This window comes from Odontesthes bonariensis, chromosome 5 (genome assembly GCF_027942865.1).
Source record: "Odontesthes bonariensis isolate fOdoBon6 chromosome 5, fOdoBon6.hap1, whole genome shotgun sequence".
Taxonomy (NCBI): Eukaryota; Metazoa; Chordata; class Actinopteri; order Atheriniformes; family Atherinopsidae; genus Odontesthes; species Odontesthes bonariensis.
In genome coordinates this window covers 9,307,038-9,324,665 of record NC_134510.1, presented here as the reverse complement: position 1 = coordinate 9,324,665, position 17,628 = coordinate 9,307,038, and the positions used below count along the sequence as shown (strand labels likewise).

Sequence of the window (17,628 nt, the reverse complement as noted above, 5' to 3'; positions counted from 1 at the left end):
TTGATTTTAAAAAAAGAACTTTGAGGTTTGGCACCCGTAACCTAGCCTGGGTGAAAGCCGACTGTTGACTCCGTCAAACAGTCTGGAAAAACCCAAGAGGAATCCGTTCCCATGGAGGGTGGGACCTTACTCAGCAACTTAAATTCATTGGAGTTCCCTTAACCAATCAGTAATGTTTAGAAATGATGTAGGTTATGCGCTGAGGTTCATGCTTACTCTCGCGAAGCCAGTTGGAAGGAGAGCTACGACATCCTTGCCACTAACAAAATTGACGAGGCATTCCTCTTGCTCTTGTTTTAATTGTGTAATGCTCTCCAGAGTTGAGACAACTTCATGGATAGCTTCTAGCGTCTCTTCTTCCGTCGCCATGTTTATTTCCGCTGCGGTTGAACTACAATTACATGGACTACAATGGACTCCGCGGGTGAGTTCTGCTTCACCACTCTCAACTGTTTGCTGATTGGCGAAACACTGAGCGAACCGAGGTAGGGGGGTTGGGCCAGACAATGTGCGGAGCCAAAATCTTTGGGCGGAAGTACGTAGGATGGCGTCACCAGGCTACCCGTAACCTAGCCCAAGGTGACCAATTTTCCAGAGCAGAGAATTAAGCATTTTACAATTCTAAACTGTATAATAGACGAGTCTTTACAATTCTGAAGTTGTGGCCAGCGAATGGCATTGTTGCCTGTCGATTAACCTTTGATGTCGATGATTCTCTATCTATTCCAGCGTAATTAATTTTCTTTCCCCATCAACTAATCTGTTAATCGCCTAATTGCTTTTTCTCTGTATGTGCGCACACGGTAACAGGAACAACCGATAAAAGCTTGTGTAACGTCGGTGCATCGTCTGCATTCTTTCAGGTACAGTGGAAGCACCTCACAGTTTTAAGATGGGGCTGTCATGTTATTAATACACACATTGGGAAATTTGCTAGTTTACAGATCAAAGGTATTGATGTATACATGAATGAACAGCTTTAGCAGTATAGCTGTCTGTGGTATATCATTGAGATTATTGCTTTCAGTCAGAGCAATGTGACTTTCCCACAAGCTGAACCTGCCACTGTCTAATGCAGACAGGTTCGCCACTCAGATTAGTGTTTTTTTTTCCTCAATAACACCTTTTCCCTTCCAGTCTGCACCAGGTTCATCGCTATGGAAACAGTCATGTACACGCTGTGAGAATATTAATTGAATTGAGTGTGTGTTAGCGTTGACACACCTCAGTGCAGATCAGTGTCTGGGTTTTAATGTCGAGACTGCCCAGAGAGGATCATCTGGACGTGGAAAGAGTTTAAAGCCACGTTATTGTAGCAGCAACACAACGGGGGTGTGATTAATCGACACAGGGAGGGAGTTAATGAGAGGACAGGGCAGATCCGGGGCCTCCTGTTCTGACACGGACATGCACGTACACACACAAAACTGCAGTTCAGCAAAGTTTCTTCTAACAGCTGAGTGCTGTATAGGCTGGACCGTTGGGGCTGGGAGTGTAATATAGAGCTGAGTGGTACTGAGAGTGTTGGCTCAGGCTTGTTTCCTGTCGCACTGTGTTTCTCTGTGTTTAAGTTGATGGCTCCACTACACTCCTGCTCTGTATATTCATCACAATGGAACGACTGCAGCTTATAGCGGCGAGCAGTACCGTCGAGTTGCACAGTAATAATGGCCTCATTCTTGATGAACTGCCTTCGTGTCAGTTACTTTCCGAAGCTCTCCGAGAACATGGGACTCCTGTTAGTATGATGCATCACTTCTATCATCGTACAACGTGCCGCGTGAGAGGTAATTGGAGCATCCAGTGTGCTCTAATTACTTTTAACTTAAGTGTTAAAGTGTACAGAGAAATATCCTGGCTTCATTGAATCTGATTGTTACATAAATAGCATGGTTCTGACACAACCAAAATCCTGATGTCCCTTTTCTGCCATCCTCTTTGTATTTAGTTTCTATCCACTTGACATCGGAGAATGTTGTTCTGCGTGAGCCGCCCGTGTCACAACAGCACATTTTTACTCTCACACCTGAAAAGGAACTAGCAAAGCATTGCTGTGTTGTGTGGGGAAACGGGCCTATTATCTCTTTGCCCAACCACCGTATTGAATTTCTGATTTAACTTGCTGGCGAGCTAATTCTGTTTTGAAAATGGGTCTTGGGTATTTCTGTCGTTTACAGGCAATAAAGTGTGCTAGAGGGCTGCTGATGTCGTTCCCTTCCTTTAATGCCAATAAATGTTGAAGGCTAAGGCTTATTTAATGCCTTTTGTTTTCCAGAGGCTCCAGAGCCATGGTCCCTCTTTATATCGGAGGGAAGGTAACAGTAAAAGTACGCGATGCATACTGTTAGTGTAGCGTTGCATGACAGAATTAGTAAGGTTACACCTATATTCATGTGTCATTTAACCAGCTTTAGTGCTAAATGATCAGCTAGGGTGTATTTTTCATTATCAGTGTCACAAATTGAAGCACAATGTGATGTAAAAGTCCTCAAAAACATTTGAATTAACATTTCTCTACAGTTATAACAAGCACCAACTCTTAACTTTGTGGCATTTTCTTCAAAGTGACTGCATTATATCTTTTATACATATCTTCCACTGTGGCTATTCTCCGTATCCACACATCGGGCTACTCTCTCCCTCGTTCCTCCCGCCTAAACTTTTGAGGAAAGTCTCCAGCTATATCGACTAACGCTGTGCAGCACCTGTTCAGCATGGCTGTGGTGCAGAGCTCTGGCCTTCCCTACTGTTTACAAGGGGGGTTTCTAAAAATAACATCTGGGGAGGGCTGTATATAGCCAGCAGGCAGGGGAAACAAGGGAGCAGAGCAAAAATTGGCTGCTTGTGTATTCTGTCAGACCATGAGGGAATGTTTGTCAGTGCGTTGCCTGCTTCACTTTTTCATGGCTGTGTACAAAGTGAAGGGGACTATATATTTAGCTGCCATGATTCATACACAGCAGATTGCATGGGCACAGAGCACATCGTGTGTTTTGAATCGAATACATCATTTGCATTTGCCTAGACATTCAGATGGATTCTTTGGCAACACTTGGCTTTAAGTGTGCCGCACTCTTAAAGGTGTAAAAATGAGGGATCTTATTGTGCTCTTCATAAGCTCTTCACAGCGATGTCCTTGGAGGAGATGTTCAGTGCCTCAGTAATCTCTTTTAATATTTCTTTTATTGAATGAGAGTAATTGCAGAGTAGGTGTGTAGCTCTGAATCTTATTCATTAACCGCTTTATAAAATAGGAAAGAATGATCTCTTGACAATGTTTTTAATGTCTTTTTGACTCGTTAGAGAAATCTATCACTTGGCAGGGTGTTCATCGCAGTTTTCATGTCACAGACCCCCATGTCGACACATTACACCACGGAGCTGCAGAGAGGCGAGACTTAGACCTAACAGGACTCCAAAAGTCAAATTTAATTTTCCTCTTGGTGGTGAATTGTGATGAAGACAACCCACCCCACCCCCAATGACAGAGGCGGTGTTGCAAGCCATGAGGCTGTGACTTGGATGCTCTCCCTCTTTTTTTTTCTCCTACGTTACTCAGAACGACGTAAGCTCTTGTGACCGTTTACATCCCAGATCGATGAGAGACAGCCTTTGTTTTTCCTGATGAACAGCGGCTCCTTTCACTGTTTGAGCCAGCCTCATAGCCTCCCTCACACAGTTGACCTGGTGTTCTTCTAATTCAGCCCTTTAATGAGCCACTTAAAATGTTCTTTATGGGAAACAACGCCAGTAAAGACGCTCACGCCGGCTGTGGTAACTGTTGTTTTACTTGGTTGAACAACAAATTGGATAACTAGCGACCTCGCTTCACCTCTGTTGAGATGTTTTCCTCTGTGCTGTTGAGAAAAGATAAAATCAACCACGGCCCTGTTTCTCCACGCCTTTCCTGTTTGGCCTCTGCGTCTTCTCCATTCTGCTCTGCACAGTCAGGTTCTCTCGCACAGGCCGGAGTCAAGTGCAGATCTTTTTCCCCAGTGGCTGTTCTTGATGTCGGTTTGGCATATAAGAACCGTTACACCCCCTCTGCAGTAAGAGGTGGCAATTGACCAATCATATGCCACCTCGAGATAACCGATACCGGCCAATTACTTTGCCGCCTTGAGAGGCAATTATTTCTTGAGGCTTGTAAACTAGAAATGAAGGCAGACACATCTGCCGAGCAGGCAGCCTGTGTGGCTGCTGTGAAAACTATGTTTTGATTACTGGTGGGCATTTACTCTGTTGACGCATTTCTTTGTATTTTAAATAATTGCACTGCAGACGGAGTGCAGGATAGATCTACGAAGGCAAACGGGGACAATGCCAACAGAGGAGTGATAAGTGTTTATTTGATTTCAGCAATTTTGTGTCTCAGTCATTATCAAATTGATGTAATTATCAAATACAAAAAGAAACCGCAGGATGTTGGCGTCGTGTATTTACTGATCTCTCTAAATCATTTGCGTGAAAAAGAAAAAAAGAAATCTATTGGCTACCTTACTTATAAGAAGCAGTTTGTGTATTTTTTTTAGGATAGGAAAACTTTGAATGAAAATATCTGCCGCGTGCTTCGAGACAACCAAAAAGCATGCTCGGACAAAAATGAAGTTGCCAAAGCGGCATCGGATGCGGGTGGATCGAGTGAAGCAAAAATGTGATTTGTGCACCTCTGAAGCAGATTTCCTCTCCAGAATCAGAGCTTTTTCTGATACAGCAGATGCGGCTGTTCCCCTGTGGTGTTGGATGAAACCCGAGCTTTTGTTATTGAGGATGCTATGGTGCCATATTCCGCAGTGTGTCTGAAGTGTGGATAAAATGTTCATTACTTGTGCGAACATCCAGGGTCGGGTTTAGTTTTTGACCAATTACCGACCCACCATGTGCCATTACCCAGCTGCTAATGCATGTCTGCTGTTCTTTTCCGTTGTGCGTCTGTCTTGTTCTTTCCTCCCACTCCACTCCCTGTTTATTATTTGAGACGTCTCAGCATTTGTCTTTTACCCACTCGACCTGCACTTATGGAATCTTTTGAGCTGTGTGTGCACACGTCAAGCGCGGACAAAAGCTAAAGTCTTTATTGCGTTTGCGTTTTTCTGCACCAAACAAAAGCAGATCAACTCCTCTTGCGTGTACTGAGTGGGGTTACGAGTTGCAGTCTGCTGCACTGGCGTGACCTGAAATCTTAACGAGAGACCCACAAGAAAGCGTGAAATCACAGTTATGACACGAAGGCTCTAAATAGCAGCATAAACTGAATCATTCACAATCGGCAGCCCAATCGTGTTTTCTACTGGCGAACGCAGCGGTCCTTCCGCGCTTTTCAGTTGGAAACTGAATAATTGATTTGGAACATGCCCACAGTCTGTGCAGTCAAACAACCCATACTCCAAGATTGTCATTGCAACATAAGGAATTTTTCCGTATGAAATCTCATTGCGTGTTTTTCTGGAGACGTTTTTTTTGGGTTTGCCGATTGGTGATATATTAGATTACAATTACATTTATACTTCAGCGGTGGTTCACCATTTAGGGGTCTCTATCTGACATGATTCAAACGGCTAAATGAGGAAAAGGACAACATGCTCCACACTTATTTACTTTTTTTTTTATTAATTCTCTATATTTGCTTTGTCGTCTGTTTTCTTTCGCGCCGTCACCTCACAGCTTAGATGGTTCTGAATTTGAACCCTTCTGGTTAGTTGACGGCTCTCCCCGAGCCTTTGTTGGTTTTCTCCAGATGCTCCAGCCTGCTCCCAAGTACATCAGTTTCCTGCAGGTTGATTGGAAACATTAAATATATCTACGTGACTCAAGACTTGCTCCTGGTCTGCCCTTCTTCTTCCCCAATGTCGGCTGGGATAGGGACCAACTGGCAAAATATAATACATGGTTTGAAAATGTCTTTGAATTCCTAGTGCTTTTGAAAATCAATATTCCAAAAGCGACCAATCCTAAATCTACTTGAATATGAAATGGACTCGACTACAATCGGAACCAATTTTAGACCCAGTTTAACCCCCACTTTACACCAGGAGCGCGGTGGGTGTTTTGCACGTATAGATTGTAATGATTTTCATTTCAGCTCCCATCTTAGTGGGTTCAATCTTCTAGACCTGCTGTGTGGTGCGAGTCTTTGCTGCAACTCAAGTTGTGCTGCAGCCTCCAGGAATCAAAAACGATCTCAAAGTTGGTCTGAAAAAGTTCATGTTGTTGCACATTTTCAGTCAATCCATTGATGGACCAAACGGCTTCAAGTGCAACAAAAGCCAATGTGTTAAGTCAAACACATTTAAGACACACATTTATTCCCACGTTTGAGCTACCCGCAGGAAAGAGGCCTGAATGCATGGGGGAGAATCTTTGGACCAGACAGGAGCCGTGAAAGCAGGGGAGAGAGGGTCTGAGACTGAAGTCACATAATCCTCCCAAACTCTTAGTCATTGATTACGTTGTAATTTGCCCAAATGTCTTCTTTCTACTGTGGACTGCATGCAGCTCATCTTCTCAGTCCCTCTGTATGCCACGACACGCCAAATAAATGTGCGATGAAGCGAGGCTTGCTGAGTCACACTGTGGCTACCTGACCCCTTCCTGTGGCAGCCTTTGATTATTCTTTTTTAATAGCGAAGAATAAAACAAACGATAAATAACCTTGTGAAAAGTATGGCGGCTTCGGGCAGCCCGTTCCCACAGCAGGCAGAAGGAAAAGCTGGCGCACTCCAAATATGGAGATGAAGTACATCTGACTTTCAGTCCTTTCAGGACGTTAATGTGAGTGAGACTGGGAAGTTATTTGAATATAACTGTAAATACATGCTTTCATGATAATTTACATTATGGCATAATTTCAATGGCTTCTTTTTACCCAACAGTAAACAAACAGACACTTAAGACAGCAGACAGGAGAATACCTGCACGTTGCTAAATTGGGAAAAAACATTATGAGTACTTCTGCCTAACACATGCCGCCCAAACAGCTCTGACCCACCGAGGTGTGGATTCTACAGACCTCTAGGTACCCTGTGGCGTTTGACACCAACATTACCAGCAAGTCCTTTAAGTCCCGTAAGTTGCAAGTCGGAGCTGCTGCTGGTCAGATTTGTTCCCACAAAACCCTGATGGCGGCTTGTGTCAGCGTTTGCACGTTTTCATCAATTCGACTCGCAAAAACCTTATTTAGACCTCTGCTGTTTTCATGTTAAAGCCAAACTTCACCCTGAGCAGCTAAGAAATGAAAGTACAATGAAACCGCTACGCTCTGAAGTTAGGATTAACAGATTGGGAAATTCTTTCCCAATAGTAATGATCATTTTCCCATGTTGTTTTTGGCGTTTGTTTTCCTTGTAATGCCAGTGAAACAATGAAATGGGATGATGAAAATAACTGAACTGTTGCAAAGTATTTCAGCCCTTTGTCACACAAACGCTTTCATGTAGGAAAACGTTTTATTGTAACTTTGTAAATAAAAAGACTTTGTTTAAGTTTGTTTAAGATAAATGACTGTTTCCACAGACTTTGCAGCCCGTTTAAACCATTGCCAACTCAATGACTTTTTCTTGCCAAAAACTACCAAGCCACATAGGCTTGGTAGTTTTTGTGCTGTGCACAAGGAAATGTAAATAAATCTGGTCAGTTTCGGGGCAAAGGAGATTAAACACAACCAGGACACTCCAGATAGATTTCAGCCACAGTCGTTGGTTGATGTTATCCTACTGGTCAATAGATTGATTGCAGTCAACAAGCTGAATATTTGCCAATGGGTCCATGCATCTGTAGTGTTGCATACTGGAAGTTGCAGTTGTAATTATTATTGGGGTTAACCAATTGATTACCCACCAACTTTTCTGGATAAAATTAAAATCAATGATCAATTCAGCCTGAACGTGACTTTAGTGCTCATTTCATGAAATGAACCAGCAGCATCTTAAATGCCTGTTTATGGTCGGAAACCAGGTCGTCTGCGTGTGTGTCGCAGTTAACGCAGACATGCCCCCCCCCCCTTACGCAGACACTCTGGTGCACCTCCCCAAAATTGTAACTCACCGTAGACAGTGCCGCAGATATCGCCGCAGGGAGGAGAGAAACGAGGCCTCTGATTGGTCAACTCTACATCCGCTCTACACTATGCGTATTTCCGGTTTGCTAACCGGCTAATGGTGACGCTAACCGTGACGATTCTTTCGCCTCTCTGCCAGCTCCAGTAGTAGCAATATTTCTTCTATTTCTAGATCGATCAGCTGCATCTCAATCAACGTGCGCATTCGTCCAGTTGCCATTGTTGTTGAATGACCTCCGTAACCGGAAGAGAAACACGCCACCCACCACACCCACAATCCTAGCTTGTTCGTGATTGTCCCTCTTGCGTTGTGGCGTGGGATTAACATAGCGCAGAACGCGCTTCAAAAGTGGGCATAAATCAAAAATAACTGCGTCATCTCTGCGAAAAGCTCACTGCGACACACTGCTGCGAGAGTATACACGTCCCTTTACTGGGCTGATATTAACACCTGAAGCAGCTCCGTTAACCCCCCCCCCCCTCCTTCTCACTTGCTATCAGGCAGTCCTAAGCCCCAGAAATAGCAACACTGGTGGATGACTCATGTTTTTAAGCTGTGTGAGGTGCCTGAAGAAAGACGCAAATAAAGGCTCTCATTATTAATCATGGGTGACACATGTGAGAGCAGCGTTTCAGGGCACTGGGTCAGATGTCCAACATAAATCCTTCACCCGAATTTGGCAACCTTCCTCTGTCATTGTCTTTCCTTGCTCTCACACTTCCAAATGGCGAAGCCTTGTGCAGTGTTCATTAAGGCCATTTAACCAGCACTGCTCGCTGAAGTCAAAGACCAAAGTCGGCCCGTTTGCGCCATCCTCTCAAGTCCCAAGAGTTTCTCTCCTTCTAGTTTCTTTTAATCTCCTTTCCTATCTTTTGCTTCAGTCTTTCATCAACTGGATTTAAATATTCCATCCACTCCTTTCCCTTCATCCCTATGCCCCCACCCAGCCCCCCCATATTCTCCATGTACTTTCTTCCATCTTCCTCCATCACCCTTAACCCATTGATCATCTGAAGCCCCGACCCCATGAATCCATCCCTTCATCATAATTAGTAGCTGACTTGAGGACTGTCTGCCAGCAGTGTCCTTTTCTTATCCTTATCCCTCTGCTTTAATTTCCCTGACCAAACATTCTTCTTCACCTCTGCCTTACACCCCTTCCTTCACCTTTTTCAACCTTGCCAGTTATTTCCTGAAGAAGTAGGAAAGCAGTCATTGTCATTTTAGAAATCGTCACATTTTCCCACACATACAGCCAAACTCTTCATCAGCTGTCACGTTTCTTGCAACATCCCTCCATTACCCAACCAGCATGTAGCTCTGAACCCTCCCTTCTCCTCCATGCACCCTCTGGTTCAGCCCCTACTTTGCCTCCTCTTCCTTTCCTGCATTAGCATTCCCCACTTCCCCATCTGAATCCACCTCCTTCCCCTCCTCCTCTCGTGCTCGTGACTAGAGCAGCAGCGGCCTGATGGAGGTCAGCCTGATCTCTGTCAGCCGCGAGAGGCAACAGGGGAAGGACGGCAAGGTGAAGCGCTTTCGACGGCTCTCGTTGCACGGCACGCTGGGCTAGGAGGAGAAGAGGGAGAGGGAGGAAGGCAGAGCGAGGGGAGGACAGTGTGATAGAGAGAGAGAGCGAGAGCAGGAGGATCGAAGCAGAGCGAGAACCAGAGAGGGAGAAAGTGGTCCGGCGCTCGCAGCTCACATCGCTGGCTGGCTGGCTCGCTTGCTCACTGTTGACGAATGAGCTGTCTACCCACGGGGCTGGGAAACGGCAGCTTGTGACAAGCTGGGGAGAGAGGAACATGAATGTAATGCATACCTTGCCTCGTTTGCTTTCAGACACCGGCCAGAAGAAGACTCCAGAAAAGAAGGATGGAAGGCGCATGTCTTTCCAGAGACCCAAAGGGACCATTGAATATTCTGTGAGTAACGTGCACGCAACTCTGTTCTCTCTCCGTGTCCGTGTCCTTAGGTGTTTTTACTGCTTCTCTGCCCCTCACTCCTGTGCTGCTGCCTCTGTGTGTGCGTGTGTGTGTGTGTGTGACAGCTGCTGGTGGTTTGTGTAGCTCTGACTTGCTCCAGCAGTATTCAAGATGTAGCACTTGTTATGTTTATGTTTTGTGAAGGCACTGTATCTATCTAGCCATGCTTTGTAGCTCATTATTGACGGGGAGAAGCATTTTGTGAATCTCTAACACGTGTACCTCCTTCTTAAACTGTTTACATAAAGAGGACTGTGTGTGCAGGGTAGCTGATAGAAACCTCATGCAAACTGTGTATCCTCTGTTAAAGATCCTCTGTGCAGCAATACAATGCTCAGCTCCATTTTGCATGTAGATGTATTTGAGGGAGACGGGGAACTCTTCGTTACTCTGGCTTAACCAGAGGAGGACGGATTGGCAGGAGTGCTGGCAGGACGTGTATTTGTTTTTCCACTCGGTTTCTGTACTGCCAATCGGCGAGCATTCCACCACGCGGCTTGCAAATGACCTTCCAACTGCGTTGTCATCTCTATTGATTTAGCTGTTGTGTGGGAGAAGGGGGGGTTGTGAGGGGCAGAGAGACGGAGGGAGGACTCCTGTTCCCTGGCATGAACTGAAAACAAAGCTCTCTCTGCTTTGACTGGTTGTGTTCTTCAAATGACCCTCAAATCCAGCTGCAGTCAGACTGATTATCCTCGCCTTCTTCTCCGTGGCAACAGCGAATAGTGGGAACGCTGTGGCAGAGCACCGGCCGTCTGCCTGTCTGCTGCTGAGAGAGGGAGGCAGGAAAGAGGAGAGGGAGGGAAGCGTTTGTGGTCTATTATTGTCATTCCTATCCCTGCTTCCCATTCCCGTTAATCTTGGAGAGTTCTCTGCCGTCAGGTCTCTCCACCCATTGCTCCAGTTTTCATTGTAATTGACCCCCCTCAGCAACAGCCCCTTCACCTCTAACACCTGCCTAACCTGTCAGTCATTTAAGGCCCTTCTCATTGACAAGGCCCTTGTTTACCACACCAACACCTGAAAACCTTTAACCGTCACACCAAGATATTTGTTCGAGTCAAAGCCCTGATGGCATGGGGAGAATTTAAGGTCTACAGTAGTTTGGGGGAATAGTGATTTATTTAGCACACTAATCTTGTTCTTGTCAGCCATCATTCTCTTTCTCGCTCTGTATTTCCCCTTTATTACCCCCCACTGATTATAGATGATGTGATGGAGGGATTGAGCCCTGCCAGCGATTTTTGTCCTGTGACTTGACATGCCGTTGCGACATGCAGCAGCATAACCAAGCATATGAGACCGCCTCCCACTGATTGAGAAACGGCTTTATCTTAAACTCATCTCCCGCACCGGGGAGACGGCGGCCAATATTTCCTTATTTCGCTCTCCAGCAGATAAGTTTATAAATATCGCTTGGCATCCACCGGAAAAAAGAGGATTTCCTCTTGTATGGCCTTATCAAAAGAATCTCCATATATCTCCCTCCCCCCTCTCACCCCTTTACCTCACTCACAGGCTTCTCACGCTCTCCCTTTTTTTCATATTGATAAATAACCTGTGAGACTGCGACCATCTGCCTAGACACTGATAATAGCATTCTATTCAGCCAAGTCTGACCTGCATCCAATTAAAAATAGGCTTGAATTCTCGGGGTATAACTAAGATAAATGAGGAGACATGAAGATGCAGACAGAGAGAGACAAAGTGGAAGACAGAAGTGAGCCACATGTGGTTGTTTGGGTGAGGAGGGTGGGGCTCCTTTTTAAAAACCGCCTGTAAGGACAGTCAGTCAAAGTCAAATGAAGAGCGAAGAGGATAGAAAGCACTCTACATGTATCAATGTACACACTCACCAGATTAATCACACCACGGAGGCCTTGCTTTTTAACATCTGATGTTTTGCTTTTGTTTCGGCCCTACGATAGCACAAAGGCATCAGTAAAAACAAGCTAAAACGGGCTGGAAGTGAAGGCTGAACGTGAATCCAGCTATAAACTAAGTGCTCCCAAAATTCTATCCTGTTTGGGTTTGGCGATTATCAAAGAACTTTATATCATCATATCATCACCTAAGTGAACGACCTCTCCTTGTTCTCTTTACTGTTATTCCCTATCAGACAAGTGCACATCTCATTTCAAAATTGGTCTCTCCTGCTATAACTTTTGGTTATCGATCTGAATGTCCGAACGGGCCAGAAACTTCCCATTAGAGACAGACCGAACCATGATCTCCAAATACCTCTCCAAGTACCTTGACTATGTGCCAAGAAAGTGTCAGGACTGATATTTTGTTTTGGATCAATCTAAAAAGTCAAAGTCGGAGCCAAACCAGTTAAGTATGAAAGCTCCCTTCGTCCCAGTTTGGGCCTCTTACTTAATCTGCTAAATAAATGCAGTATGCTCACCTCTCAGGGGGATGAACTTAGCAGAATTAGCATTAAATAAACATTAAATACTTCACTGTCTTTTTGAGGTCAAAATGAATGTGACGATAACACTGACTGTATCAAGTCATATAAGAGAACAATGAAAGAGTTTACTACCTTAGAGATTTGAATGCACTGAATCAGATTGTGTTCTATTCAGATGGCTTTAAGAATTCTGGCATTGCCTGCTAAATTAAGTCGTGTTGTTAATGAATTGAACCAAGGGTTTGGAATGTAAATTGTGACTTGTGTTTACAACCAACAGTTTAAAACCAACCTTGAATTTCTCCTCCAAAGACACTTGACTGACCTGAAGGGTTTACTTAAAGCTCGTCTGGTCTGGGTGTTCTAGTGGCCTGAATTTAAAGGGACAGCCCATGCTCTGTGCTCTTGTTCCCGCTCCTGTGCACTGTATTCAGAAAAAAAAAAAAAAACGTTGTCTTTCTCACAAAAAAATTTTGGCCTCAACCTCCTCACACAGCATCTCTTTTGGTCTGTTGTAGAGCTCTCAGCTGAACTGGCTCAGCAAAGCTCTCATTATGTTTTGTATAGTGACGCTAAAGAGCCGTTTGAAGGGGAAGGCCTGTCTGAATACCAGAGCTGTAAGCCTGGGAGGGAAAAAAGGAAGTTTTTAGCATTCATCATGTAGTAATTCTGGCCAGCAACATGCACAGTCGGATATGATCACGAAACTGTGTGTTCCAGTTCTAGAAAAACCGGGGGGATTCAGTTATTTGCTCGAAGTTAAAACATGTATTGACTTCAAAGACTCGTTGAATTTTCTAGCTTGTTAGCAGTTGCGGTCCCTGTGATTGTAAGACTAGTGAGTCAGACGGTCACTTGCTCTGTCGTTCCATCACTTTGGTCAAGGCTGATGAATTGGCTTAAAGTTGCCACTTATCTTGGGAAATACTCAAACATGGAAAAATAAATGAGCATGACTACAAATCTGAGGAAGAAATTAAGTTTTTACGGACTGCTGTGGATGCTTTTTTTTTTTTTTTTTTTTTTGCTTAACCTAGAACTTGAGGCTAAATCTTCACAGTAAGACTTATGTAGTAATACTATATAATTGACCCATTCTTATTCTGGTGCAGAGGCTGATAGTATTGGAGCCAGGTCACTCTGTATCACCTGTCGTCAAGCTTCGTGGATCTTTGCTGTGCTGAAAGGAAGCACTGTGGTCATTAAAGGACTTGAGGGACGTTAGATGAGTCATGCACCAAACCTCAGGTGTGTGTGTGCGTGCGTGCATGCACAGACGCAAAGACACACAAACACGTCAGTGTCACTCTTAACTCTGCGTCCTCCTGACAATCAGTCACTCTGATTGCATTATTCAGTGCTGGGCTGCAGAGGCGATCCCACTTTTTGAGCGCTCACTAAGCTCTCTGAGTGTTTGAGAAAAAGTCAGCAGATGATGGAGAAATGACGGGACTGGAGGGATGTGTGGGATGGGAATGTTAAAAGGGATGAGGTATAAGGGAAGGCATGTGGCCAAGTTGGAGACTGATGGATGGGTAGCTTGATGGGTAAAACAGGGGACCTATACTTGACCCAGATTCTTATTGCACATGTTCCATCTACTTGTACGTTTTAACTTAGTTATGACTATCCTGCACCCCTTGTTTCCACTGGAAGCAGTTTTCGATGCATTCTTGCTCTTATCCAGTCACTGAAATTGATTACATCCCCCTCTAGTCAGTGCATGGGTTTCCACCACGTGAGCCACGGTGCCTCAGCACTCTGCTCAATTAAAAAGCCACATCAGCCAACACAGACTGGATAAGTTGGAAAGGAAGTCACACAGGAAAGCCAAAAAGATTCCTACCAATAGCCCTGGTGTATGTGTCCTGTAAAATCAGAGTTATCAATATGTTTGTTTTTATTGTTACTCATGTAAGGTGCATTTAACTGGTTTTCTAAACTCTGAATTTTGAAGTTTTCGTTACATCAAAGCCACTCTCAAAGTAGAACTTTAAAATTGTTAATGTTTTGTATGATTTTATCATGTTATTTATTAATGTTAGACACCATTATGTCTCATAGTTCAATGTCTTTATTATTAAAGCTTTCATGTTATTTGTGTCCCTTAGGCTGAGCACAGGATGCCACTTGTAAAAGATCAATGAGATTTACAGATTGACCAATTTGACCTCCTCCCTGACAAGCCAGAGCCAAACACTGCCTTCGCTCTGTCTTTTTATGTTATGATGAACCTTCTTATGTATCTTTAGGTTCATAAGTTTTTGTAAGCTAACCAGTGGAAAGGCCATCACAGCCTGAAGCACTTCAGCATCAAATCAGAGTCTGACACAAAGAGACGGTAAACTTGCTTTGTGTCTCCTCCTTAGGGACAGAATAATGGGACTTCTTCCCATGTCACTTGGAGCGGCTCTAAATTTAAGCCTGCAGACGATCGGCGAGCGGGCAGTTGCACACAATTCACATACCATTGAGTAGTAACGACAAAGTCACCATGGCAACTATCATGCTAAAGCTGGGCCTCATCCTTTGGCATAAAAGTGGAGTGATGGCTGCTCTGCTCTATCATCATAAGGTGATTAGTTTTATTTCCAGGTTGAAGTTTTTTTTTGTCAATTTGATCCTTTTCAGTGCAAGTTTGATTTGCTCCAGGTCTTGTTTAAAAATAAGTACCAGGCGGCAGCTGTGAATGGTCACAATTAAACACTTAGTTCTGTAAATACATCTTATTTCCCATGTTGACCTTTTACAAAAGCACTCAAGAGTCGTGTTACATACTTGACGTTTTGACCAAGATGGAAGCAGACTCTTTAATGGAGCTGTTAGTCTTTGGCCGTTGTTTCAGACTGCCCTAGTTTAATCTGTTTGTCCTCTCCTGTTGGACAAGGTGACCGTCACCTGCATGTCCGTCACACTCAAGATGTGCTGCGGCGTTCACCCCCAGCACCCTTCTCTTCACAAGGAAGAGTGTCACTCTAACAGAAACAAGCTTGATTTATTCATCGCAGTTTGAGATGAATGATGGCTATTATTGATCCAGAGGATAAGAGGTTAGGGTCCACCTGCCATTAGTGGCTATGATCCTGATTGTGATTACCTTCTCTTTCCTTCCCTCCTTCGTTCTTGTATCAATGTGTCAATAAGAGGTCTTTATCAGTGGGTCATGTTTGCCTGTCCTCTGCTACATTATTGAGTTAGAGATTGCTCCTCTTACAGTACGATCAATGGTTGCATCTCTTGAGGTTTGCTGGAGTCAAATCTACATGTGCTAACTGTTCATACTGACGTATGAAGCTAGCTGTGCTGCTGATATTACTGGCTCAACTGTATGAAGTGATTAATTGAGCCTAAAAGGCAAACTTGAGTCGTATAATTATGACACCGCTTTTGGTGCCAAGATCAGCCCACCACCTGGCTTTGCCAATGTTTACTTCACTGAACACCAGATATTTATACCTACACAGTCAATGCAAGGACTACTAGAGCGGCTCTTTGATATGAGAGCCAGTGGCTAAAGGTTAGGTTAAGCTCTCATGGGGCAAAATGAATAGATTTGTTCAATGTAAGCCAAACAAACAACAAGGGAGCTATTAAGCGTCTGTAAATGTCCTGCAGATCTGAACGTCCTATAAGTTTGCTTTGTGCTGAGCAACAGAAGAGCCACAAAGCTAAAAATAAATAGTTCACGGATGAAACGGTAGCAAATAGCACCCAGGGAGAATCGATGCTCTCTGCTGAAGCGGCCAGGATGAAAGACTCTGACACCGCCGGAGATCCATTAACTCTTCATCATCTTATTTAAAAGAAAGCGGCTCATATTTATCTTGTAAAGCAAGAGCTCAGACTTGAAATGCAGGCCACTCACCAATGAGGTCTCTCAAACAATCAACGTAGAGTTGTAAATACTTTTAGAACTGGATGTTTGATGTTCAGTCCCGACACGCCACAGTAATCATTTGTGAAGTCCCGGGTGTGCTAAAGTTGTTATTCTGCTTTTCGTGACCCTGCTGTAAGTGCGTGGCAAGCATGTGTCTGTGTATGTCACTGTCGCGTCACGTAGACTTTGTCACCATGGCTCTGATCTCCTTGACACCTCCCATCCTTCTTTGCAACAGGATATTTATCAAACTGACATGCTGCTGTTGTCTGAACCAAGAGTGGGACTCCCTTTACTGAGCCGATAAGCTGACAAATCGTGTAGATCCTCACGACTGTCAAAAAAGGTGTCCAGGAGCAGTTGTTAATGACGAGAGTCACGAGGAGGAGTTTCAGATGGGAGGCCGGCCTGTCACTGCATCCTCCTCGTGTCTTTGTTGTGGTTCAGCTTCAGTGGTTTTTCTTCTGTACCAAGATAAAAAGGCACTGAGGTGTTTTCCACTACTGCCTTTGAAGATCCACTACATTTACTTGACTTTACCGGCAAAATTCAAGAAGAAAATAGTAAATAGAAAAGGCAGTTATCTTTGAGGTCCATGTGGTTTGTCTCGATTTTCACTGCTCCGCTTGCTGTGCAACCTCCACTTATCTTAATCTTAACTTTGATTGAATCATTGAAATAAATCTGGCCTGATGAACAAGCATTATAAATCTAATGCCATCAGATAGCATCTGAAATATGAGGGATGCCCTCCAATTTGATTTGTTTCTTGGAAAATGATCAAATTAACATTTAATCAAGCCAAATAGTTCAATCGACTCAAAAGACGGCTTGTTTATTGCTCATCTCCACTTTGAACCCTTTTGGGAATTTGGCCGAAAAAGGGGGCGAAAATTCCAGCTACCACACACTTCAGGAATAGTGGTGAAAAATTCAAGTCTAACGAGTGTGATTATCAGGGGTGTTTTCGAGAAGACAAAGCAGAGGCACGGATATGCACCACCAGCAGTGTACTTTTGCTTACACTCTACACACTTACTAGGCTTGCAGCTTACCCGCCCATTCCATACTGCACAGTGGACCCCTGCTCTGCATTGTTCATTGTTGGTCAGCACTCATTGCTGAGTCATGGAGACTGTCTCCAAAAAGCGTGACCGACCTCGGCTCTTATTAGTTTGTTCCCCTAGAGGTTAGGGCATCGAAACTCAGTGGAGCCCACATTAAGGCGCTCAGCACACTCCCCGTCCAGATTTTCTCACCCCGGCCTCTTCATTCTTCAGAGCCGAGCCCTAACCT

General features: G+C 44.3%; 1 protein-coding gene across 5 annotated transcripts in view; it reads left to right on the top strand.

Moving 5' to 3' along the window:
• oxr1a (oxidation resistance 1a) overlaps positions 1 to 17,628 on the top strand; it is a 161,392-nt gene that overhangs the window by 108,153 nt on the left and 35,611 nt on the right. For all 5 annotated transcript variants that reach the window (XM_075464816.1, XM_075464818.1, XM_075464813.1 and 2 more), the window contains one exon: positions 9,900 to 9,982. In XM_075464816.1, coding sequence (XP_075320931.1) covers positions 9,900 to 9,982 — 83 coding nt within the window. The remainder of the gene's footprint in view (positions 1 to 9,899; positions 9,983 to 17,628) is intronic.